The sequence below is a fragment of the Benincasa hispida genome, chromosome 5 (assembly GCF_009727055.1).
Source record: "Benincasa hispida cultivar B227 chromosome 5, ASM972705v1, whole genome shotgun sequence".
NCBI lineage: Eukaryota > Viridiplantae > Streptophyta > Magnoliopsida > Cucurbitales > Cucurbitaceae > Benincasa > Benincasa hispida.
In genome coordinates this window covers 55,602,757-55,630,035 of record NC_052353.1, presented here as the reverse complement: position 1 = coordinate 55,630,035, position 27,279 = coordinate 55,602,757, and the positions used below count along the sequence as shown (strand labels likewise).

Sequence of the window (27,279 nt, the reverse complement as noted above, 5' to 3'; positions counted from 1 at the left end):
ATTGCAAAATGATTTATTATGCGAATATATATCAATTGGACACATTTAAAAGAAATCCTAGAAATTAAGATTTTTTTTAAAAAATTTTTTGGGACATTTTAAGTGGTGCTAAAATAAGTTTTAAATCTCAACTGGTAATGCTTTCATTGTTGTAACAATATTTTCTTTATATTCTCTTTGTATATTCTACCAATATTTTTACTAACTAGTATCCATATTAATGTTGGATTCTTTAATTTAAAGCAATATTGCTTACTAATGGAAAAAGCATTTTTTACCTTCATTTTTTACTCTCATTCTTGTCAAGGGGACATAAAAATTTAATTTCGATTTCAAAAATAAAAGATTAGAATAAAGAATAAGACAAGGCTCGAGAAATTGTGAGACTATATTAATGAAAATAAAAGTTAAGAGTTGAGATTGAGAGTAAGAAAATAGAAAAAGTTCTATTGATTACGAATTTAAATAATAAATGACCAAAAGGGATGGGGAAAAGGTGTATGTGTATGTGGGGAGAGACAAAAAAAAGGAGAAGAAGAAAAGTAGAAAAAGAAAAGAAAGAAAGAAGTAAAACTTTGAGCTTCAAGAAGCCCAAACCCTGAAAATGATGTGATTTTTGAAACATGTTGTTAGAAGCAAACATAATGTGTATACCAACCTCTCCCTGATCTCTTCCTTCTTTCTTTAAAATATTTGCCCATTCAGATTCTAAGCACTACATTTTGCTTGTATTGCTAGTGTCTTCTCATCACATTCATTTTTGAAGTTGTTGAATGCATCTATTGGCACTGAACAGTTTTCTTTACCCAAACAATGCTGCAAAAAAAACCCCATTTGAAAAGCTTAATCAAACAAAAAAAGGGATTTGTATTTGTATTAGTTTCTTTTACCTGTTCGACAAGTTTTTGTGTATCGGACGATGAGTGGCATTTCCCGTGTTGATAGTTTCCACAAACACCAGAAGGATCACCGTAGCTCGCAAATTCAATAGAGGTGATCTTTTTGTCGTGAGGACATTGGAGGTGGGCACCTGTTTTCACGTCATCTATTACAGCTCTGAATTGCTTGTCTTTCCTTTCCCAGGACTTGACATTTGGTGGATGATATTCGGTAATGAAGCTACAGATTATGTCTCTGTTCACGAGTACTATTTCGACCTTTTCAGGTGTGTGATTCTCTTCTTCCAATATTACCAGTAGATTTTCTGATGGCTTTATGAAGGTTCTAGGAATGTGGTACCTGAGAAAGAGCAACATTTTTTTCGTTGGACAAAACTTTTTTGAATTTTGAGTTTATAGAGATGTTAATGAGTAGGGAAAAGGAGAAGGGTGGTTTCTTACTCTGATTGAGTAGGCATTTTTAGAGGGGATAAGTAGGACATCCAATACCGACCGATGCTTTTACCATTCACCCAAATTTGTCCCTTCCCCATTCCATTCATTCTAATAGCCACAGGGTCATTTCCTTCTGGAGCATCAAAATATGTCTGCAAGATTAATGAGTGAGTTTAGTTGAATCAATAGTATCTCCATGGAGTTGGTACATTTTATCTCCAATGCCAAAACTGAGAAAAGAGTTGATAGAACTGTTTATTATCATTACCTTGAACCATGTGAGAGCAGTTTTTTCTTCCTTGATTTCGCTCCAGTTAACTCGGTGTGATCCTCCCTGAGTGAAAGCTTTAACTTTTTCTCCATTCAGACCAACCTGCAAGAGTGTGAGTATTTAAGTTGTACAACCTGTGACGTATGTTTTGCAAATCAACTTCATTTACTTGATTAGTTAGGTATGAAAGGGCTACTTGTAATATTACCTGGTGTCCCCAGCCATTTTTAGAAATATCAAGTGTTCCGGTATTTAAACCAAGGATTGTTATAAATCGAGGCCCTGCAAATCTGTGTTCCATGTATGCTCCACTATCCTGCATTATTGACAAAAGAAAGTGGTGATTATATTTTCTAAAATACAATCAAACAGAAATGACAAGCACTGGGTTGTAATCTCCATACTGGAAGTCCCACTGTCATGCCTAGCAAGGCTATGTTATTAATTCCAGCCCTTAAGGGCACTGATTTTTGGAAAACGAAGTTTTTCTCCTCGTGACTGCCATGTGCCGTTCCTAGAAATCAAAAGACCCCTATGTTCTTTAGCGATGAATATTTTCAATGTTAGGATGTATGCTATGTGGAGAAACTTATGTGTAATATAGTATTCATATTTGGATAAACACTTACCCATGTATTCCCCATTGACGAATACAAGTATAGCATGACCAAGACTTGCAATACGTAGCACTGGTAGGATATCAGGACGCTTTGATACGTCTTCTTTCTCCAACTCGAAGCTGTTATCAGTTGATGTAAAGATGTTAAATATCCACAAAAACTTCAAACATTAAAGTTCTATTGCTTGTCACTTAGCCTAAAATTATTATTATTATTTTGTGAAAAAATAGAGTTTGTCTTACCTAGTGGTGTACCATCCATAATCTGTGGTGTCCTTAAGTAAGCTGTAGAGCTCCAATGGTATTTTATTATTTACTGGTACTTGTTGAATAGTTGGAATGGGTTCAGGCGACATTTTCCACTTGAAATTGGTTGCAACCTTTGAAGGGATAAAATTCCTTGCATTGTGCTGTGATACAATCTGTGTTTTTTTTTTTTTTTTGGCAAATGGTTATGGCAGAGTCAATTAGAATCCTAAGAAACCATGAACCTCAATTGTAGCAAGATTTATAATTTAACAACGTAGAAAACCTATTTTATTAAACTTCCAGTCACTAAGTTTTCATGAGAAAGAAGTTTTACCGTCTGAGTGTTGTAGACAACAGTTTTACAGTCAGGAAGTATGCTAATTGATCGAGGTGGAAGAAGATATTCCCGTCCTCTGAAGGTAATAGTTTGTGCACTCTTTGTGTCATTGTTGGCCAAGAAAGCAGCACAAATATTAGTTCCTGACTTCTCATAAATGCGGGCCTGTATAGGATACAACAAGTTGATCGATTGTCCATAACTTGGTGGTTTTGAAGGATCAGCCAAGTGCCTTCACTTAAAACATTATATCAAATGTATATAAATGATCATAGTACCTCTAAACCCTTGCCCATCACTTGGGTTCCAGGAGTTCCCCAGAGGAGAGGTTTCTTGCACAAATTTAATGCCTTGTGCACGTCCCTGAGATGACTCCATTTCGGTTCCCTTTGTAAGCCTTCCACATCATAATAGTGCAAAATTTTAGACATTTGAATGAGCTTTCAAGCACATTCTTCAGAGTCAATGATTTCTCGTACTTAGACATGGAACCTACTTACCAAATTCGTCAAGTGGTGCTTCATCATAGTACCTAGTTGTTGTAAAGACAGCACTTGTTCTACCGAAGTTTGTTCCACCATAGTACTACAATCGTAAAATAGTCCCATTAGTTACCATGGAAGTAGAATTCTGCTAACTTATAAAATTTATAGGCATGGTAAAAGCCATATATTTCTTACCATATAATAGTTTACCAAACTACCGTTCTTAGAGAAGAATCGAGCAACCGAAAAGGCAATATCTTCTGCTGATCTTTGTGAAGGTGGATCTCCAAATACTCTATACCTATTTTATGATAGACAATAGTTGATGTTTAGATCGCACTTATGCTTGTATATAGTAACCTTCCTTTTTAATTCACATCATTTTCCACCCCGATAAAAATTGTCAATAAAACTAGGTATATATGCTTACTGAGCAGTCCAATTCTCAGTCCATAGCGAAGGCTTATAGGGTTTGTTGGGTCCTGTAAAAGTATCTCCACAGTGCCTTCCATTGCATGTGTTGATCTGAACATATAAGTGGTCTCTTTAGTTCCAAGAACGAGGATTAAATCATAAAACTTCCACTACTTTGTTCTTTAATCTTCCTATATCAGTTTCTTTTTTCTACACCAATCAAGAGCCCCAATAAAGAGATCCTCAAACTTACCACTGGATCAGGAGCATCCTTCTGCTTGCACATGATCCATGGAACTCCAACCCCCAATCCAACTGCCATATTTGCTGCCCACTGGACGTATTGGACACCGAGCTCATCATATGCAAGTTGAACATGGTTATATTCATTTTCAATCTGAATCGTGGATGGAAAATTTGTGTTAGAAAAAATTTAAAAAGAAGAAAAAAAAATCAAATAAACTAACAATGGGGAATATATATATATATAGGTAGATACAAACCTGAGCTAAAATGATGGGTCCTCCTTGAGGAGCAAAAAGTTTATTTTCCTTCATCATGTCTATGACCATCGTTACATATTTTTTCATGTAATGCTGCAAATGAAATAATTAATTTTCTTGTACTACCTTCCAACTCCAACTTCCAAGACAAATTCAGACAAATTCAAACTATAAAGATGACAGTCATATTTTACCTTGAATTGTGAGTTATATGAACGAAAAATAATGTTTGGTTTCTCTCTGAGCCAATATGGAAGTCCTCTGAAGGTGAAAAGCAAATCTTAGAGAGAGGGAGGGAGAAAATAGAGAAAAAGGAAAAAAGAGAAAAAGAATTACAAAAATTGAAGCTTGAAAGAGGTAACGATGATCAATACCCATGGTTCCATTCAGCTTGAATGAAGGGTCCAACCCTTAAAGTCACATACATCTTTTTCTCAGCAATGAGCTTGATAAATTTCACCAAATCGTAATTTCCTTCGAAATTAAACTACATATTGCAAAAATAAAAAAATATAATTGAATCAAGTTACGAATCGCATAAATCGATCTTAAATTCCACGATCTTCAGCCTTCAGCCTTACCTGACCTTCCACAGGCTCATGAACATTCCAGAAAACATAAGTCTGGATCACATTCAAACCTCCACGTCTCGCCTTGTCTAGAATATCTGGCCACATCTGCAATCCAATTTCGAAAACAATATTTCCCTCAGCTCCTTTTAATCTAAAATTTAGAGATTAAGATGTCGTTTCAATAGTTTTTTTTATCAATTCCTCCTCAATTAGTTACAAACAAAACCTAGACCTAAGGTGTCTTCGGCATATACCTCTGGAGTACTTCTTGGATAATGAATGGAACCAGAGAATAGAAGCTCTCTTTTACCATTAATGATAAGCGATCTAGCATCATAAGTAACACCAATATTATTACCGCCATAACCATGGGAAGTAATTCCAAAAGCCAATACTGAAAGAACGAAAAAAACAAGCATCTCTCCATGAACTGCCATGGAATTAAAGTCGTGTACAGAAAGAAATGGGGAAAAAGAAAATTAGGAGAAATAGGGATAGAAACAGGAAATTCAGAGATTGAAAAGAAAGCACATAGAAAATTCAAATGAGCATTCAAGGACTAGCATCCATTTAGAGTTGGAGGATTTCAAGAAGCTGAATTGAAATGGAAATTGACATGGATTTATATAGTGTAACCTTGGAATTGATACCTGAAAATTAACATGGATCCGGAGCAGTTCTTTGATTTGAAGGTGAAACTGGAAGTTAGAATCTCTTGGTTGTGAAGCTCTTTGCCATATTTGGAGTTTCGACCTGTAAAATGAAAATGAAGAAATGAAAGCTAAAAATGGAGGTTTCAAAAATATTTTTGGAAATTGGCGAGCTCTAATCAATTTAAGCAGAAGCAACATTTAGCTTTTTTTTCCCTTTATATTTAAGGAAATTGATAAATTTTGATTGCAAAATGATTTATTTTGAGAATATATATCAATTGGACACCTTCAAAAGAAATCTTAGAAATTAAGATTTTTTTAAAATTTTTTGGACAATTTAAGTGGTGCTTAAATAAGTTATGAATCTCAACTAATAATGCTTTCATTGTTTAACAATATATTTTTTTTTTGTACTCTCTTTGTATATTCTACCACTATTTTTACTAACTATTACCCATATTAATGTTGGATTCTTTAATTTAAAGCAATAGTGATTATTAATGGAAACAACATTTTTTCCTTCATTTTTTTTACTTTCATTATTTTCAAGAGGACATGAAAATTTAATTTCAATTCCAAAAATTTAAAATTAGAATAATGGATAAGATAAGGCTTAAGAAATTGTGGGATTATATTAATGAAAATAAAATTTAAGAGTTGAGATTGAGAGGTAACAAAAAAAGAAAAAGTTTTATTGATTACAAATTTAAATAATAAATGACCAAAGGGGATGGGGAAAAGGTGTGTGTGTATGTTGGGGGAGACAAAACGAGAAGAAGAAGAAAAGAAGAAAGAAAGAAAGAAGTAAAATTTAGAGCTTCAAGAAGCCTAACTCTTAAAAGGAATTGATTATTATAATTAAGTTATAATAGTTTATGTTTAGGTTGTAAATTATTTTGGTTTAGGTTATAATAGTATGTGTTTGATGTGTAAACTATTTTAGTTTGAGAAGGAGACAGTAAACACTAAAGCGAATAAAAAAATGATGAAGGTAAAATAGTAAAAATTGTAGCAAATAGTAAATACTAAAAATTCTATTGATTACGAATTTAAATAATAAATGACCAAAGGGGATGGGGAAAAGGTGTATGTGTATGTGGGGAGAGACAAAAAGAGGAGAAGAAGAAAAGTAGAAAAAGAAAAGACAAAAAGAAGTAAAACTTTGTGCTTCAACAAGCCCCAACTCTGAAAATTATGTGATTTTTGAAACATGTTGTTAGAAGCAAATAGAGGTGTAGACCAGCCCTCCCTGATCTCTTCCTTCTTTCTTTGAAAATATTTGCCCATTCAGATTCTAAGCACTGAATTTTGCTTGTATTGCTAGTGTCTTCTCATCACATTCATTCTTGAAGTTGTTGAATGTATCCATTGGCACTGAAAAGTTCTTATTACACATACAATGCTGCAAAAAAAAAAAAAAAAAAAAAACCATTTGAAAAGGATAATCAAACAGAAACAAGGGGTTTGTATTTGTATTAGTTTCTTTTACCTGTTCGACAAGTTTTGTGTCTCGGACGATGAGTGGCATTTCCCATGTTGATAGTTTCCATAAACATCAGAAGGATCACCGTAGCTAACAAATTCAATGGAGGCGATCTTTTTTTCGTCGGGACACTGGAGGTGGGCACCTGTTGTCAAATCATCTACTACAGCTCTGAATTGCCTGTGTTTCCTTTCCCAAGACTTGACATTTGGTGGATGATATTTGGTAATGAAGCTGTAAATTGTGTTTCTGTTCACGAGTACTATTTCAACCTTTTCAGATGTGTGATCCTCTTCTTCCAATATTACCAGTAGATTTTCTGACGGCTTTATGAAGGTTCTAGGAATGTGGTACCTAAGAAAGAGCAACATTTGTTTTCTTGGACAAAACTTTTTTTAGTATTGAGTTTAAAGAGATGTTAATGAGTAGGGAAAAGGAGAAGGGTGTTTGTTTACTCTGATTGAGTTGCCATTTTTAGTGGGGATAAGTAGGACATCCAATACTGACCGATGCTTTTACCATTCACCCAAATCTATCCCTTCCCCATTCCATTCATTCTAATAACCACAAGACCATTTGCTTCTGGAGCATCAAAATATGTCAGCAAGATTAATGAGTGAGTTTAGTTGAATCATAGTATCTTCATGGAGTTGGTACATTTTATCTCCAATGCCAAAACTGGGAAAAGAGTCGACAAAACTGCTTATTATCATTACCTTGAACCATGTGAGAGCAGTTTTTTCTTCATTGATTTTGCTCCAGTCGACTCGATGTGATCCTCCTTGAGTGAAAGCTTTAACTTTTTCTCCATTCAGACCAACCTGCAAGAGTGTGAGTATTTAAGTCGGACAACCTATGACTTGTATGTTTTGCCAATCAACTTCATTTACTTGATTAGTTGGGTGTGAAGGGATTGCTTGTAATATTACCTGGTGTCCCTAACAATTTTTTGAAATATCAAGTGTTCCGGTATTTAAACCAAGGATTGTTATATATCGAGGCCCTGCAAATCTGTGTTCCATGTATGCTTCACTATCCTGTATTATTGATAAAAGAAAGTAGTGATTATTTGTCCAAAATCATTGTGTTGTGATACAATTTGTATTTTTTTTTTTTGGCAAATGGTTATGGAAGAGTCAATTAGAGTCTCGAGAAACCATGAACCTGAATTGCGGTAAGATTTATACTTTAACAGCCTACATAACCTATTTTATTAAACTTTCCATCACTAAGTTTTCATGAGACAGGAGTTTTACCGTCTTAGTATTTTAGATAACAGTGTTAGAGTCAGAAAGTATGCTAATTGATCGAGGTGGAAGAAGATATTTCCGTCCTCTGAAGGTAATAGTTTGTGCACTCTTTGTGTCATTATTGGCCAAGAAAGTTGCACAAATATTAGTTCCTGGCTTCTCATAAAAACGAGCCTATACATGGTACAAGAAGTTGATCAATTGGCCATAACTTGGTGGTTTTGAAGGATCAGCCAAGTGCCTTCACATAAAACATTACATCGAATGTATAAAAATGATCATTGTACCTCTAAACCCTTGCCCATCACTTGGGTTTCAGGAGTTCCCCAAAGGAGAGGTTTCTTGCACAGATTCAATGCCTTGTGCACGTCCTTGAAATGACCCCATTTCGGTTCCCTTTGTAAGCCTTTCACATCATAACAGTGCAAAATTTTAGACAATTGAGTGCGCTTTCAAGCACGTTCTTCAAGGTCAATGATTGATCGTACTTAGACATGCAACCCACTTACCATATTCATCGAGTGGTGCTTCATCATAGTACCTCGTTGTTGTAAAGAAAACACTTATTCTACCGAAGTTTGGTCCACTATGGTATTGCAAACGTAAAATAGTCCCATTGGTTGCCATGGAAGTAGAATTCTGCTAACTTAGAAAATTTATAGGCATGGGAAAAGCCATATATTTCTTACCATATAATAGTTTACTAAACTACCATTCTTGGAGAAGAATCAGGTGACTGAAAAGGCAATATCTTCTGTTGATCTTCGTGAAGGTGGATCTCCAAATACTCTGTACCTATTTTTTGACAGGCAACATGTAACAACCTAAATTTGTACGCATACACTACAGAAAATTAAATGTCAAATGTTAAGCAGAATGAAATTTTATTTAAAGGGGTGGTAAATGTAATACCCTAACCCTAATTTAGAAAGCAGGAAAACAAATAAAATATATAATTAAGAATGAAAAATATATAAACTTAATAGAAAAATCGAGTGGAAATTTAGAATTGGAAAAAAAATAAGAAATTTATTAATTATCCAAAAATAATGAATAAGGGGGCAGAATCAAGGAGGATTCGTTAGAAGTTGGATGTTAGCTAATTCAAGAGACAAAGGGCAGTAAATAATTTTTTGTTTGGGTACTGCTCATTGGAAGAATTGGAGGTGAATTAATTGCCCATATACTCTTCAAATTTGAAAGAGTTAAAAAGGGGAAGTGGAATCCACAAGTAGTGAAGGCAACCCACGCGTGAAAACTAGCGAGATTGGAGAGGAAATTGGAGAGAACAAGATTCTCAGTGAGAAAGTGGGAAAGAGTGAGAGCCACAAGAGCCAAACCAGCGAGAGCGAGAGCGAGAGTCACGAGAGCCAAACCAGCGAGAAAGCTGGAGAGAGCAAGATTCTGAGAACAGAAAGAGCGAGATTTGGAAAGAAGCGTGGATTATGCGTTGAATTTGGCCACGATCTTATAGATTATACATTGAGAACCCTAAAATGGAGTACAAATAAAGATGGATGACGTAAGGGCAAACGTTAGCCAAAATTAGGTGTCTTATTAAGAGAAATTCTTAAACCTAAGTAATTTTAAAGAAGCCAGGTATAGGATGAGTTGTCACACATAGGAGAGTTGGAAACGACTATAAATAGGAGGCTTTAGGCTGGAAGTTAAACGGATTCTCAAACAAAACTCAATAGTAAAAATCGTGTGAAAAGGGTGAAGTAATTCTGTTAGTTAGAAGGAGGAAACGCAAGGGAAGTGCTACCCAAATTTCCTTATAATTTAAGAGGAAAAGCTCTACTGATTAAACCATAAGAAATAATAAGGAATAACTAAGATCGCAGTCAAGGTAAGTAGTTTATCTGACCCTCTTTTTAAGTGTTTCATGGTAGTGTACCTTTAATATGTTGCATAATTATGTTATTGTTATGTTGAATTAGATGTTTAAAATACGTTTATCGACAAGGGACCTCATGCATTATGTTTGTTCATAAGATTAAATTTTAATTAGATAAAGGTTATGCTTCTAGGGCTAGCAGGGCATGTATGGTTGCACCCCTCTAGACCCAATTCTATGTCAAGTTTATGCTAGGGACTAACAGGGTATGTACGGTTGCACCCCTCTAGTCCAATCTTACGTTTATATTAATGGTTAATGTTGGATGCGACTCTGGCCCTACTGACTGCATAACCCGCTAATCATCAAATGGGTTAGTTTCCGCCTAAGTCCTCATCTTTCTATCAGGGCGGAGAAATTTACGTTAGAAGCATAATCGACCACCACATGTTATTATATGTTTTCGGTCCCAATCATATGTTTTTAGGATATGTTGCATGTGATTGTGCATTTGGTCACTACCCTTTGTGAGAACTACTTACTGGGTATATTATAAACTCATCCTATTTTTACAGACTTTGTAGGTAAGGACACAGCGTATGTGGCAGAACTAGACATCGCTCAAATGGCCAACCATCAAACTCACTATTATAGGCATATGCATTTTTATATCACTACGCTAATGTTTTAGGGATCCCGGTGTTTTGTAAAATAAACTTTTTACATAGTTTTCTACCTAATTAATAAAATCTTAAATATGTTCTTTTGAGATTTTTGCCAAAACTCATCTCATGATAGAAAAGTCTAAGTATGCATGTCGTAGCGGTCGGACCATAATACGTAAGGATCCGGTCGTTACAGTTTGGTATCAGAGCATTTGAGCCAATTAGGCTCTACTAATTAGAAGAGTTGTGGTGTTTGATGGTTCGACTTGTTAAGTGATGCCCACAGTTATGCCAAATACGCTGGTAAGTGAAATTTTCAAACAATAATTTTGTAAATAATTTTGTAAACATAGGTATGAGTTAAAATAATAATGATAATAATAATAATAATAATTTAAAATTAGATCGCTTCTTTATTATGAAAATAAGATGTGTGTACCAGATGCCACCACAAAGGACTCCAACACGACGAGGCAGACCTCGAAGTGAATCCACAAGGGATCAAAATCAAGGACATGGATAGACGTCTTACGTGTTATTTACACCAAAGGCACTACAAATACTAATACAAAATATGAGTAATGGAAACACAACCTCGTCCACCATACCAATAACCAACGATACAAATGACTCGAAGATCATTCAAGAATTCAGGAAGTTCAATCCTTCAACATTTGATGGATCATCTATGGATCCAATTATAGCAGAGAATTGGATAACAGAAATAGAAACTATTTTCCACCATATGAACATCTAGAAGAACAAAAAGTAAATTGTGTCACCTTCATGTTAAGAGGCGATGCAAAGTTTTGGTGGGAATCCACACAAAGAACAATCAAAGATATAGTCCCATGGCAGCAATTCAATCAGGTTTTTTACAACAAGTATTTCCTTTTGATAGTGAGATATCAAAAGGAAGTGGAATTTCTTAATCTTCGTCAAGAAAACATGTCGGTGGCAGAGTATGAATAGAAATTTGATCGTTTGTCCCACTTTGTTCCTCGACTAGTGGACACAAAAGAGAAGAAGGTGGAAAGGTTTATTTGGGGATTAAGAGAAGGCATTCGAGGCATTGTTACTGCTTTGCGACACAAAGAGTATGCGCTTCCCCTCGAGTCGTCCTTACTCATGGAAGTAGATCTTGCTTCCAAAACCTCAACTTCTGAACGAGGATTCATGCCAAATCAAAAGAGAAAATTCACCCAACAGGGCTTTCAATGTTGACAACAGCAAGCAAAAATTTCCCAAAGCACTCAGGGCATACAGTCACAACAGAAGAGTCAAACATTCACATATCCTAAGTACAGAAATTGTGGAAAACAACATCAGGGGCAATGTTTTCGAAACTTAGGGGTGTGTTTCAACTGCAGCCAGACGGGTCACTATGCAAAGGCTTGCCCAATGCTCATCAACCAAGTATCAACTGCCCAGACCACCCAGCCTACTAGTAACAAGGTTACCCAACAACAGAAAGGACGGGTGTTTGCTGTTACACATCAAGAGGCAGAGGATCAAGATGAAGTTGTTACAGGTACATTACCGATCCTGGGTATTATGCCTTCACTTTATTTGATTCGGGCTCTAGTCATTCATTCATCTCTACAACATTTGCACAACATGCTCAATTAACATCAAAGCCCTTAGGCTACATTCTATCTGTAGTTACTCCTGCCGGAGTATCTATGTTGGCCCACTTAGTAGTAGAAAATTGTGAATTGTCAGTATCAGGACATAAACTAGGGGTGACCCTTATCATCCTAGACATAAGCGATTTTGACATAATACTAGGTATGGATTGGTTAGCAGCAAACTATGCAAGCATAGATTGCCATAATAAAGAGGTCATATTCACCTTTCCAACAGGAACCAAGTTTAAGTTTAAGAGTTCTAATACATAATCAGCCCCAAGAATAATTTCAGCCTTAAAAACTAAGCATTTGCTCAACCATGGGGCTTGGGCATATTTAGCAAGTGTTGTGGATTTACAAAACCAAACGGATGAAATTAAGGCCATTCCTGTAATAAGAGAATTTGAAGATGTATTCCCAGAAGAGCTACCAGGTTTACCACCTAATCGAGAAATAGAATTTTGTATAGATCTAATTCCCAGAGCTGAACCAATATCTAAAGCACCATATAGAATGGCACCTGCGGAATTAAAAGAACTCCAAATACAATTACAAGAATTGTTAGATAAGGGATTTATACGCCTTAGCGTGTCTCCATGGGGAGCACCTGTCTTATTTAAGAAAAAGGATGGATCAATGCGTTTATGTATAGATTATCGAGAGTTGAATAAGTTGACAATAAAGATTAAGTACCCACTCCCACGCATTGATGACCTATTTAACCAATTACAAAGAGCCTCAGTATTCTCTAAAATAGACTTACGATCTAGATATCATCAACTACGTATCAAGCAGTCTGATATACCCAAGACTGCTTTTCGAACAAGATATGGGCATTGTGAATTCGTTGTAATGCCCTTTGGATTAACGAATGCCCCAACAGCCTTCATGGACTTGATGAATAGAATTTTTAAGGACTATCTTGATAACTTTGTAATCGTATTTATAGATGATATTTTGGTCTATTCCAAGTCTAAGGCAGAACATGAAAAACATCTTAGGGACGTCTTTTCCATATTAAGAAATGAAATTTTGTATGCCAAATTCTCCAAGTGTGAGTTTTGGATGCGACAAGTCGCCTACCTAGGGCATATTGTAAAGCAAGAAGGAATCTCAGTGGATCCTACTAAGACTGAAACAGTTAACAAGTGGCCTCGCCCAACAACACTCAGCGAAGTGCGTAGCGTCCTTGGATTAGCAGGATATTATAGACGATTTGTGAAGAATTTCTCAAGTATAGCATTACCTTTAACTAACCTCACCAAGAAGAATAATCATTTTTTCTAGAATCAAGCATGTGAGCAAAGCTTCCAGGAACTAAAAGAAAGGTTGACCACAACCCCTATTCTTACTATACCTGACGGATCAGGGGGTTTAACTGTGTACAGTGACACATCAAAGAAGGGGCTTGGTTTTGTATTGATGCAACACGGAAAGGTAATAGCATATGTTTCAAGACAACTAAAACCTTATGAACAAAATTATCCCGTTCATGACTTGGAGTTAGCTGTCGTAGTCTTTGCCTTAAAGATATGGAGACATTACTTATATGGGGAAAAGATCCAAATTTATACAGATCATAAAAGCCTTAAGTACTTCTTTACCCAGAAAGAGTTAAATATGAGGCAACGAAGATGGTTAGAATTAGTCAAAGACTATGACTGTGAGATCCTTTATCATCTAGGAAAAGCTAACATTGTTGTTGATGCTCTTAGCAGAAAGTCAGCTCATACAGCAACCCTAAGTACCATCTCCAAATACATAATGGATGACCTTGAAAGAGCTGAGATCTCACTAATACCAGAAACCTTCACAACTCAAATAGCATAGTTAATTGCAAGACCTGCATTAAGGCAAAGAATAATTGATGCACAACAAATAGATAAATACCTAAACAAACAACTGCAGTCAGAGAATGGAGAAACCAGTCAATTCTCTACAGCCCCAGACTCTACACTCCTCCATCATAGACGTCTATGTGTACCAGATGATGAAAAAAATCAAGAAAGAACTATTGAAGGAAGCTCATGAATCATGCTTTTCAATACATCCTGGGAGTACCAAAATGTATCGAGACTTGAAAGCACATTAATGGTGGTGTAACATGAAAAAAGATATAGCCGACTATGTAAGTAAATGTTTGGTTTGTCAACAGATGAAAGCTCTACGGCAACGACCATAAGGACTCCTCCAGCCTCTAAATGTTCCAGAATGGAAATGAGATCATATTTCTATGGACTTCATCTCAGGACTCCCGAGAACTGTTAAAGGCCACAACATGATTTAGGTGATTGTAGATCGACTCACCAAATCGGCCCAATTCTTACCATGCAAGACTACTCACACTACGGAAGCACTAGCTCAAATGTACTTAAAAGAGGTCATCCGGTTACATGGAATCCCAGTATCAATTGTTTCAGATCGAGACCCTCGTTTCGTCTCCAAGTTCTGGAAAAGTTTGCAGAAAGCAATGGGCACACAACTAAATTTCAACACAATCTTCCATCCACAAACTGATGGCCAAACAGAACGAATTAATAAAATCCTAGAAGACATGTTGAGGGCATGTGCTTTGGATTTTACTGGAGCATGGGATTCGCGGATACATCTTATAGAATTTTCTTATAATAATAGTTATCAGGCGACAATTGGTATGGCTCCCTTCGAAGCCTTATACGGAAAGAAATGCAGATCCTCTGTACACTGGGATGAAGTCGGGGAGCGAACACTACACGGACCTGAATTGGTGCAGCAAACATCAGAGTAAATTAAGCTAATTCGGAAAAGAATGCAAAAATCTCAAAGCAGGTAGAAGAGTTATGCTGATAACCGTAAAAAAGAGTTGGAATTCAAAGTAGGAGATCACGTATTTCTAAAGGTAGCACCAATGAAAGGCATTATGCATTTCGGACGAAAAGGAAAACTTAGCCTCCGTTTTATTGGACCCTTTGAAATATTAGAACGTATTGGCCAAGTAGCTTATCGATTAGCATTACCACCCACCCTTTCTACAATACATAATGTCTTTCATGTATCGATGCTTCGAAAATACGTGTTTGACCCATCACATGTAGTAAATTATGAACATCTACAAATAAGTGAAAACTTGGAATATGAAGAGACTCCAGTTTTCATCATAGCAAGAGAAAAGAAGTCACTTCGTAATCGGGAAATAAGTTTAGTGAAGGTTCTCTGGAGAAATCAACAAGTAGAAGAAGCTACATGGGAATGAGAAGAAGAGATGAAAGCCAAATACCCTTATCTGTTTAAGAACCAAGAAACTTTCAAGGATGAAAGTTCTTGAGGGGGGAAGAATGTAACAACCTAAATTTGTACGCATACACTACAGAAAATTAAATGTCAAATGTTAAGCAGGATGAAATTTTATTTAAAGGGGTGGTAAATGTAATACCCTAACCCTAATTTAGAAAGCAGGAAAACAAATAAAATATATAATTAAGAATGAAAAATATATAAACTTAATAGAAAAATCGAGTGGAAATTTAGAATTGGAAAAAAAATAAGAAATTTATTAATTATCCAAAAATAATGAATAAGGGGGCAGAATCAAGGAGGATTCGTTAGAAGTTGGATGTTAGCTAATTCAGGAGACAAAGGGCGGTAAATAACTTTTTGTTTGGGCACTGCTCATTGGAAGAATTGGAGGTGAATTATTGCCCATATACTCTTAAAATTTGAAAGAGTTAAAAAGGGGAAGTGGAATCCACAAGCAGTGAAGGCAACCCACGCGTGAAAACTAGTGAGATTGGAGAGAAAATTGGAGAGAGCGAGTGTGGAGAGAGCAAGTTCTCAGCGAGACAGTGGGAGAGAGCGAGAGCGAGAGCCATGAGATCCAAACTAGCGAGAGCGAGAGTCACGAGAGCCAAACCAGTGAGAAAGCTGGAGAGAGCGAGATTTAGATAGAAGCGTGGATTATGCGTTGAATTTGGCCACGATCTTATAGATTATACATGGAGAACCCTAAAATGGAATACAAACAAAGGTGGATGATGTAAGAGCAAACGTTAGCCAAAATTAGGTGTCTTATTAAGAGAAATTCTTAAACCTAAGTAATTTTAAAGAAGCCAGGTGTAGGATGAGTTGTCACACAGAGAAGAGCTGGAAACGGCTATAAATAGGAGGCTTTAGGCTGGAAGTTAAATGGATTTTCAAACAAAACTCAGTAGTAAAAATCGTGTGAAAAAAGGTGAAGTAATTCTGTTAGTTAGAAGGAGGAAACGCAAGGGAATTGCTGCCCAAATTTCCTTCTAATTTAAGAGGGAAAACTCTACTGATTAAACCTTAAGAAATAATAAGGAATAACTAGGATCGCAGTCAAGGTAAGTAGTTTATCTCACCCTCTCTTTAAGTATTTCATGGTAGTGTACCTTTAATATGTTGCATAATTATGTTTTTGTTATGTTGCATTACATGTTTAAAATACGTTTATCGACAAGGGACCTCATACATTATGTTTGTTCATAAGATTAAATTTTAATTAGATAAATGTTATGCTTCTAGGGCTAGCAGGGCATGTATGGTTGCACCCCTCTAGACCCAATTCTATGTCAAGTTTATGCTAGGGACTAATAGGGTATGTATGGTTACACCCCTCTAGTCCAATCTTACGTTTATGTTAATGGTTGATGTTGNGTTGGATGTTAGCTAATTCAGGAGACAAAGGGCGGTAAATAACTTTTTGTTTGGGCACTGCTCATTGGAAGAATTGGAGGTGAATTATTGCCCATATACTCTTAAAATTTGAAAGAGTTAAAAAGGGGAAGTGGAATCCACAAGCAGTGAAGGCAACCCACGCGTGAAAACTAGTGAGATTGGAGAGAAAATTGGAGAGAGCGAGTGTGGAGAGAGCAAGTTCTCAGCGAGACAGTGGGAGAGAGCGAGAGCGAGAGCCATGAGATCCAAACTAGCGAGAGCGAGAGTCACGAGAGCCAAACCAGTGAGAAAGCTGGAGAGAGCGAGATTTAGATAGAAGCGTGGATTATGCGTTGAATTTGGCCACGATCTTATAGATTATACATGGAGAACCCTAAAATGGAATACAAACAAAGGTGGATGATGTAAGAGCAAACGTTAGCCAAAATTAGGTGTCTTATTAAGAGAAATTCTTAAACCTAAGTAATTTTAAAGAAGCCAGGTGTAGGATGAGTTGTCACACAGAGAAGAGCTGGAAACGGCTATAAATAGGAGGCTTTAGGCTGGAAGTTAAATGGATTTTCAAACAAAACTCAGTAGTAAAAATCGTGTGAAAAAAGGTGAAGTAATTCTGTTAGTTAGAAGGAGGAAACGCAAGGGAATTGCTGCCCAAATTTCCTTCTAATTTAAGAGGGAAAACTCTACTGATTAAACCTTAAGAAATAATAAGGAATAACTAGGATCGCAGTCAAGGTAAGTAGTTTATCTCACCCTCTCTTTAAGTATTTCATGGTAGTGTACCTTTAATATGTTGCATAATTATGTTTTTGTTATGTTGCATTACATGTTTAAAATACGTTTATCGACAAGGGACCTCATACATTATGTTTGTTCATAAGATTAAATTTTAATTAGATAAATGTTATGCTTCTAGGGCTAGCAGGGCATGTATGGTTGCACCCCTCTAGACCCAATTCTATGTCAAGTTTATGCTAGGGACTAATAGGGTATGTATGGTTACACCCCTCTAGTCCAATCTTACGTTTATGTTAATGGTTGATGTTGGATGCGACTCTGGCCCTACTGACTGCATAACCCGCTAATCATCAGATGGGTTAGTTTCTGCCTAAGTCCTCATCTTCCTACCAGGGCGGAGAAATTTCCGTTAGAAGCATAACCGACCACCACATGTTATTATATGTTTTCGGTCTCAATCATATGTTTCAAGACATGTTGCATGTGATTGTGCATTTGGTCACTACCCTATGTGCGAACTACTTACTGGGTATATTATATACTCATCCTATTTTTACAGACTTTGTAGGTAAGGACACAACGTAGGTGGCAGAACTGGACGTCGTTCAAATGGCCAACCATCAAACTCACTATTATAGGCATATGCATTTTTGTATCACTACGCTAATGTTTTATGGATCCTGGAGTTTTGTAAAATAAACTTTTTACATAGTTTTCTACCTAATTAATAAAATCTTAGATATGTTCTTTTGAGATTTTTGCCAAAAATCATCTCATGATAGAAAAGTCTAAGTATGCATGTCGTAGCGGTCGGACCATAATATGTAAGGATCCGGTCGTTACACAATAGTTGATGTTTATATCGTACTTATGCGTGTATATAGTAACCTTCCTTTGTAATTCACATCATTTTCCACCCCAAAAAAAATTGTCAGTAAAATTAGGTATATATACTTACTGAACAGTCCAATTCTTAGTCCACAACACAAGCTTATAGGATTTGTTGGGTCCTGTAAAAGTATCTCCTCAGTATCGTCCATTATAGGTGTTGATCTGAACATATAAGTGGTCTCTTTAGTTCCAAGAAAGAGGATGAAATCATAAAACTTCCAATACTTTGTTTTTTAATCTTCCCATATTATTTTCTTTTTTCTACACTAATCAAGAACCCAGTATAGAGATCGCCAAACGTACCACTAGATCAGGAGCATCCTTCTGCTTGCACATGATCCATGGAACTCTAACCCTCAATCCAACTGCCATATTTGTTGCTCAATGGACGTATTGAACACCAAGCTCGTCATATGCAAGTTAAACATAGTTATATTCATTTTCAATATGAATCATGGATGGAAAAATTGTGTTAGACAAATTAAAAAAAAAAAGATCAACTAAACTAACAATGTGACTATATATGTGATGACGGGAAATTAGAAGTCAATTTTACTCGACAACTAAAATCCCGTGGATGCGGTATGCGATTCATGTTCCTAAGATATGCATTGATAGTCATGCGTCGATGGTCATACATTGGAATGAATATGCATTAATAAGTGTATGCGATGACCATGCGTCCTGTCACAAGTTTTCTTGCGTTCACGCTAAGTATAACATGAATGCAAGTTTCTTGGGTAATTCGAGGTCGAACATAGGGACTTGTAGCTATATGTATGCGGTGATGTGCATGCGGTGGTTTGAATAAAAGAAAGTTGGAGGGGTTGCTACGTTAATCCCAGGAGGCGTTGCTATGTTAATCCTACTCCTACTTCTATCTAACAGACAACGCAATGAGAATATGCATGAGAGGTAGAGATACGATAACACTTGACATGAAATAAATGAATGGAAAAATAGATAAAATGCGGAGATGTTTTCATGGCAACCATTAATAGTGACCGGAAGGACAACCTTAGTCAACGCAAACCATGCAATCATGCTACACACACGTGAACCTAACTCTAGGACGTATACGTTGTATCTGCGATATTGTCGAGAAGCCTATTCCTGCCTAGACCTCTATAACCAGCTCACTAGCTCTCGCTGCATGAGCATGGTTGCCGTATGACCCCTTGTCCTATTTCCTAGATGTATGCAAATCCAATCTGTAGGGTGCATACAATGTGTGAAGCAAACAATGCTTATCTCTAAGATCTCCATTCTTGCCTATGCGTTCCAATCTGCTCTTTCGAGTCTTAGATTTAGGTTTTAGACTACTCTCTCAAGTATGCCTAAATGATGAATGATGCGCTTATAGAACAAGGTAATCGCATGAACTTGGCTAACCTATGATTATTCCTATCTCTAGTGAACAATGCATACATTGCTTAATGTGATCAACCACTTACCCTCTCGGGCAGTTGGTTGTTGCTGACTTTACTCGTAGACAGGCAATGCGTTAGCCTATAGACAGGCGTTGTTGCAGCTTCACACTAAGAAAATAAGGTTACTCACACACTCACGGAACGCACACTTCTCGGTGGGTTGCTACATGCTTCATATCCCTAATCCACATGACTAAGTATGCAATACCCAAGCAATCCCACTAAGTGTTGCATTGAAAGTAAAGATGCTAAGCAAAGAAGATGGAGATGAGTCGAAGAAAACAGAGAAATGCTTTGACAAATAAATTGTATTAATTCTTTAATCACAAAATGTCATACAATACAATATAAGAAAAGAAAGAAAATGAAATGACCGGCTAGAAGCAAAGTCTTGCTTCCAGCAGATGTGTGTCAAGGCTGCCGGTGGTACCATGGATGGGCAGAGAAATTGACTCTCTCGAGATCTAGCTCCGATCGAAGGCTCCGATCGTCACTCGGAATGGATGAAGGAAGTGAAGAACTCTCAGCATCTTCTCACGCATTTTGTCTGGATCACAAGGATCCGCTCTAGGCGAACCTCAGGCGAAAACCTTGGATAACTTGAATTTCTGCTCATCGGCTTCTATTTATAGAGCTTGGGTCGCTGACAGTATTAATTAGACTGCTCTGAGTCTGACGTTCGGTGTGTTAGTCCTTTCTAAACCTCTGCCACTAACGGCGTGGTAGGTAAAATGTCAGCATCATAATCATTTAATGACTGCATTCGCTTAATACCACAACTCTACACGATGACCGCAATTGCTAGACGAGCGCAACTCCCATGCTATGGACGCATACGGCTGATTACCACAACATCCATGCATTGATCGATGCATTGGCCTTGTGATGCAGTTTTCTCCACATGCCTATGCGGTGGTCTGGTTTCCGCGTACAAAAATAAAACATTGAACGCATAATAATGCAAAATAACGGGTTAGATGAGATTCAATCATGCTAATCGATGCAAGCTCATTTTCTACGCATATTTTGCCTGACAACCTTCATAATTCTAAGTAAAAGGCCTAAATGACATTCATTTCTGCATGTCATCAATATCCCAATTACTTGACTATTTTATATTTAGTATGAAATATGAATATATATACATCAAACATTAACCCTCCTTTTGATATTTTAAAATATCAAGAACCAAATAAAATAAAATTTAAGAAGAAGAACATTTATTTATTTTTATTTATATTTAAGGAAATTGATAAATTTTGATTGTAAAATGATTTTATTATGCAAATATATATCAATTAGACACCTTTAAAAGAAATACTAGAAGTTAATTTTTTTTAAAAAAAAAAAATTGGACAATTTAAGTGGTGCAATAAGTTATGAATCTCAACTGGTAATGCTTTCATTGTTGTAACAATATTTTCTTTATATTCTCTTTGTATATTCTACCAATATTTTTACTAGCTATTACCTATATTAATGTTGGATTCTTTAATTTAAAGCAATATTGATTATTAATGGAAACAATATTTTTTTCCCTTCATTGTTTACTCTCTTTCTTGTCAACATGGAAATTTAATTTCAATTGCAAAAACAAAAAATTAGAATAAAGGATGAAACAAGGCTCAAGAAATTGTGGGATTATATTAATGAAAATAAAAAAGAGTTATTAAGAGGTAATGAAAAAGAAAAAGTTTATTGATTATGAATTTAAATAATAAATGACCAAAGGGGATAAGGAAAAGATAAGTGTGTATGTGGGAGAGACAAAAAGAGGAGAAAAATAAAAGAAGAAGAAAGAAGAAAAACTTTGAGCTTCAAGAAGCCCCAACTCTAAAGGTGAGTTGGTTATTATAGTCATAGATTATTATAATTAGGTCATAATAAGATTGTAGTGAATAAAAAAAATGATGAAGGTAAAATAGTAAAAATTTTAGCAAATAGTAAATATTGTAGTGTCTTAGGATAGTCATTGCCCTAAACATCGCCAACGAGTTGAGATTTAGAAGTATAAAAAAAAAAAGTTCTATTGATTATGAATTTAAATAATAAATGATCGAAGGGGATGGGGAAAAGGTGTATGTGTATGTGGGGAGAGACAAAAAGAGGAGAAGGAAAAAGATAATAATGAAAAGAAAGAAAGAAGTAAAAATTTGAGCTTCAAGAAGCCCCAACCCTGAAAATGATATGATTTCTGATGGGGATGTGATTTCTGAAACATGTTAGCAGCAAAAAGAATGTGTAGACTAGCCTCTCTTTAATCTCTTCCTTCTTTCTTTGAAAATACTTGCCCATTCAGATTCTAAGCACTGCATTTTGCTTGTATTGCTAGTGTCTTCTCATCACATTCATTCTTGAAGTTGTTGAATGCATCCATTGGCACTGAACAATTTTCTTTACCCAAACAATGCTACAAAAAAAAAAAAAAAAAAAAAACCCATTTGAAAAGGTTAATAAAATAGAAACAAGGGCTTTGTATTTGTATTAGTTTATTTTACCTGTTCAACGAGTTTTTGTGCCTGAGACGATGAGTGGCATTTCCCATGTTGATAGCTTCCACAAACACCAGAAGGATCACCGTAGCTTGCAAATTCAATGGAGGTGATCTTTTTTTCGTGGGGACACCGGAGGTGGGCACCTGTTTTCAGGTCATCTACTACAGCTCTGAATTGCTTGTCTTTCCTTTCCCAAGACTTGACATTTGGTGGATGATATTGGGTAATGAAGCTGCAAATTGTGTCTCTGTTCACGAGTACTATTTCGACCTTTTCAGGTGTGCGATCCTCTTCTTCCAATATTACTAGTAGATTTTTTGATGGCTTTATGAAGGTTCTTGGAATGTGGTACCTGAGAAAACATTTATTTTGTTGGACAAAACTTTTTTGAGTATTGAGTTTAGGGAAAAGGAGAAAGGTGGTTTCTTACTCTGATTGAGTTGGCACTTTTAGAGGGGATAAGTAGGACATCCAATATCGACCGATGCTTTTACCATTCACCCAAATCTGTCCCTTCCCCATTCCATTCATTCTAATAGCCACAGGATCATTTCCTTCTGGAGCATCAAAATATGTCTGCAAGATTAATGAGCTTAGTTGAATCAATTGTGTTTTCATAGAGTTGGTACTTTTTATCCCTAATGCCAAAACTGGGAAAAGAGTCGATACAACTACTTATTACCTTGAACCATGTGAGAGAAATTTTTTCTTCCTTGATTTCGCTCCAGTCAACTCGATGTGATCCTCCTTGAGTGAAAGCTTTAACTTTTTCTCCATTCAAACCAACCTGCAAAAGTGTGAGTATTTAATTCGAACAACGTGTCCCTGGTATGTTTTTCCAATCAACTTCATTTATATGATTAGTTGGGTGTGAAGGGGCATCTTATAATATTACCTGGTGTCCCCAGCCATTTTTAGAAATATCAAGTGTTCCAGTATTCAAACCAAGGATTGTTATAGATCGAGGTCCTGCAAATCTGTGTTCCATGTATGCTCCACTATCCTGTATTATTATCAAAAGAAAGTAGTGATTATATTTTCTAAAATACAATCAAATAGAAATAACAAGCACTTGTTCCATGTATGCTCCACTATCCTGTATTATTAACAAAAGAAAGTAGTGATTATATTTTCTAAAATACAATCAAATAGAAATAACAAGCACTGGGTTGTAATCTCCATACTGGAAGTCCCACTGTCATGCCTAGTAGGGCAATGTTATTAATTCCAGCCCTGAAGGGCACTGATTTTTGGAAAACAAAGTTTTTCTCTTCGTGAGAGCCATGTGCCGTTCCTAGAAATCAGAAGACATCATGTTATTTAGTGGTGAATATTTTCAATATTGGGATGTATGCTATATGGGGAAACTTATGTGAAATATAGTATCCATATTTAAATCAACACATACCGATGTATTCACCATTGACGAATACAAGTATAGCATGACCAAGACTTGCAATACGTAACACTGGTAGGATATCAGGGCGCTTTGATACGTCTTCTTTGTCCAACTCGATGCTGTTCAGTTGATGCAAAGATGTTAAATATCCACAACAACTTCAAACATATCATTTAGCCTATTATTATTATTATTATTATTATTATTATTTTGTGAAAAAATAGAGTTGATCTTACCTAGTGGTATACCATCCGTAATCTGTGGTGTCCTTAAGTAAGGAGTAGAGCTCTAATGGTATCTTGTTATTTACTGGTACTTGCTGAACAGTTGGAATGGGTTCACTCGACATTTTCCACTTCAAATTGCTTGCAACCTTTGATGGGATAAAGTTCCTGGCATTGTGTTGTGATACAATCTGTGTTTTTTTTTTTTTTTTTTTGGCAAATGGTTATGAAAGAGTCAATTAGAGTCTTGAGAAACCATGAACCTCAATTGTGGCAACATTTATAATTTAACAACCTACAAAACCTATTTTATTAAAGTTCCCATCACTAAGTTTTCATGAGTGGGGAGTTTTACCGTCTGAGTGTTGTAGACAACAGTTTTACAGTCAGGAAGTATGCTAATTGATCGAGGTGGAAGAAGATATTCCCGTCCTCTGAAGGTAATAGTTTGTGCACTCTTTGTGTCATTATTGGCCAAGAAAGCAGCACAAATATTAGTTCCTGGCTTCTCATAAAAGCGAGCCTGTACAGGATACAACAAGTTGATCAATTAGCTATAACTTGGTGGTTTTGAAGGATAAGCTAAGTGCCTTCACTTAAAACATTAATTCGAATGTATATAAATGATCATAGTACCTCTAAACCCTTGCCCATCACTTGGGTTCCAGGAGTTCCCCAGAGGAGAGGTTTCTTGCACAAATTCAATGCCTTGTGCACGTCTCTTAGATGACCCCATTTCGGTTCCCTTTGCAAGCCTTTCACATCATAACAGTGCAAAATTTTAGATATTTGAGTGAGCTTTCAAACACGTTCTTTAAGATCAATGATTGCTCGTACATAGACATGCAACCTACTTACCAAATTCGTCGAGTGGTGCTTCATCATAGTACCTAGTTGTTGTAAAGACAGCACTTGTTCTACCGAAGTTTGTTCCACCATGGTACTGCAAATGTAAAATAGTCCCATCGATTGCCATGGAAGTAGAATTCTGCTAACTTAGAAAATTTATAAGCATGGGAAAAAGCTATATATTTCTTACCATATAATAGTTGACCAAACTACCATTCTTGGAGAAGAATCGAGCAACCGAAAATGCAATATCTTCTGCTGATCTTTGTGAAGGTGGATCGCCAAATACTCTGTACCTGTTTTATTACAGGTAAGGCAACAGTTGATGTTTAGATCGTACTTATACGTGTATATAGTACCTTCCTTATTAATTCACATCATTTTCCATGTCAGTAAAACTAGGTATATATACTTACTGAGCAGTCCAATTCTCAGTCCACAGCGCAGGCTTATAGGGTTTGTTGGGTCCTGTAAAAGTATCTCCGCAGTGCCTTCCATTGCAGGTATTGATCTGAACATATAAATGGTCTCTTTAATTCCAAGAACGAGGATGAAATCATAAAACTTCCAATACTTTGTTCTTTAATCTTCCCATAACAGTTTCTTTTTTCTACACCAATCAAGAACCCCAGTAAAGAGATTGTCAAACTTACAACTGGATCAGGAGCATCCTTTTGCTTGCACATGATCCATGGAACTCCAACCTCCAATCCAACTGCCATATTTGCTGCCCACTGGACGTATTGGACACCAAGCTCATCATATGCAAGTTGAACATGGTTATATTCATTTTCAATCTGAATCATGGATGGAAAAATTGTGTTAGAAAAAATTTAAAAAGAAGAAAAAGATCAAATAAACTAACAAAGGGGAATATATATATATATAGATAGATACAAACCTGAGCTAAAATGATTGGTCCTCCTTGAGAAGCAAAAAGTTTATTTTCCTTCATCATGTCTGTGACCATTGTTACATATTTTTTCATGTAATGCTGCAAATAAAATAATTTATTTTCTTGTACTACCTTCCAACTCCAATTTCCAAGACAAATTCAAACTATAAAGATTACAGTCATATTTTACCTTGAATTGTGAGTTATATGAACGAAAAATAATGTTTTGTTTTTCTCTGAGCCAATATGGAAGTCCTCTGAAGGTGAAAAGCAAATATTAGAGGGAGGGGTGGAAAAAAGAGAGAAAAAATAATTACAGAAATTTGATCAATACCCATGGTTCCATTCAGCTTGGATGAAGGGTCCAACCCTTAAAGTCACATACATCTTTTTTTCAGCAATGAGCTTGATAAATTTCACTAAATCATAATTTCCTTCGAAATTAAACTGCATATTACAAAAATATAGTTGAATCAAGTCACGAATCGCATAAATCAATCACAAACTCCAAGATCTTCAACTTTACCTGGCCTTCGACAGGCTCATGAATATTCCAAAAAACATAAGTCTGAATCACATTCAAACCTCCACGTCTTGCCTTGTCTAGAATATCTGGCCACATCTGCAATCCAATTTCGAAAACAACATTTACCTCAGTTCCTTTTAATCTAAAATTTAGAGATTAAGATGTCGTTTCAACAGTTTTTATATAAATTCCTCCCCAATTTTTTAACAAACAAAACCTAGGGTTTCTTCGGCATATACCTCTGGAGTACTTCTCGGATAATGAATGGAACCAGAGAATAGAAGCTCTCTTTTACCATTAATGATAAGCGATCTAGCATCATAAGTAACACCCGTATTATTACCGCCATGACCATGAACAGTAATACTAAAAGCTAGCATGGAAAGAATGAAAAGAACAAGCATCTCTCTATGAACCGCCATGGAAGAAAAGTCGTGTATAGAGAGAAACAAGGACAAAGCAAATTAGTGGAGATAGGGGTAGGAACAGAAATTCAGAGATTGAAAAGAAAGCACATGGAAGATTCAAATGAGCATTCAAGGGCTAGCATCCCTTCAGAGATGGAGGCTTTCAAGAAGCTGAATTGAAATAGAAATTGACATGGAATTATATAGTGTAACCCTAGAAAATGAACGTGGATCCGGAGCAATTCTTGGATTTGAAGGTGAAAATGGAAGTTAGAATCTCTTGGTTGTGAAGCTCTTTGCCATTTGCCATTTTTGGAGTTTCGACCTGTAAAATGAAAATGAAGAAATGAAAGCTAAAAATGGATGTTTTAAAACTATTTTTCGAATTTGGAGGGCTCTAATCAATGAGTTTCTATACTTTGCGACTACTTACTTGGAATGTCATATGTCTTCC

General features: G+C 36.1%; 2 protein-coding genes and 1 pseudogene across 4 annotated transcripts; all 3 read right to left on the bottom strand.

Moving 5' to 3' along the window:
* Window positions 1-454: 454 nt before the first annotated feature.
* Window positions 455-5,593, bottom strand: LOC120077569 (beta-galactosidase 13-like). 3 transcript variants are annotated; one of them, XM_039031504.1, is made up of 20 exons: window positions 5,435-5,593; window positions 5,039-5,111; window positions 4,794-4,889; window positions 4,587-4,699; window positions 4,407-4,473; window positions 4,213-4,305; window positions 3,963-4,106; window positions 3,726-3,820; window positions 3,491-3,596; window positions 3,311-3,395; window positions 3,089-3,207; window positions 2,808-2,975; window positions 2,468-2,646; window positions 2,235-2,344; window positions 2,010-2,119; window positions 1,814-1,921; window positions 1,603-1,707; window positions 1,341-1,486; window positions 891-1,239; window positions 455-816 (listed from the first exon to the last, which is right to left on the bottom strand). In XM_039031504.1, exons 1-20 carry the CDS (start codon window positions 5,446-5,448, stop codon window positions 709-711), a joined length of 2,388 nt encoding a protein of 795 aa, XP_038887432.1. In that variant the 5' UTR covers window positions 5,449-5,593; the 3' UTR covers window positions 455-708. The 3 variants fall into 3 exon arrangements, with proteins under 3 accessions (XP_038887432.1, XP_038887433.1, XP_038887431.1); XM_039031505.1 differs by having other exon boundaries at window positions 5,039-5,178; window positions 5,435-5,587; XM_039031503.1 differs by lacking the exon at window positions 5,435-5,593 and having other exon boundaries at window positions 5,039-5,404.
* Window positions 5,594-6,731: 1,138 nt separating this feature from the next.
* Window positions 6,732-19,056, bottom strand: LOC120077409 (annotated as a pseudogene).
* Window positions 19,057-22,072: 3,016 nt separating this feature from the next.
* Window positions 22,073-26,972, bottom strand: LOC120078379 (beta-galactosidase 13-like). Its single transcript, XM_039032645.1, has 19 exons — window positions 26,658-26,972; window positions 26,419-26,514; window positions 26,227-26,339; window positions 26,083-26,149; window positions 25,899-25,991; window positions 25,651-25,794; window positions 25,414-25,508; window positions 25,188-25,293; window positions 25,007-25,091; window positions 24,785-24,903; window positions 24,504-24,671; window positions 24,161-24,339; window positions 23,934-24,043; window positions 23,710-23,819; window positions 23,421-23,528; window positions 23,208-23,312; window positions 22,956-23,101; window positions 22,529-22,877; window positions 22,073-22,440 (listed from the first exon to the last, which is right to left on the bottom strand). Exons 1-19 carry the CDS (start codon window positions 26,838-26,840, stop codon window positions 22,333-22,335), a joined length of 2,484 nt encoding a protein of 827 aa, XP_038888573.1. The 5' UTR covers window positions 26,841-26,972; the 3' UTR covers window positions 22,073-22,332.
* Between the last annotated feature and the right edge of the window lie 307 nt (window positions 26,973-27,279).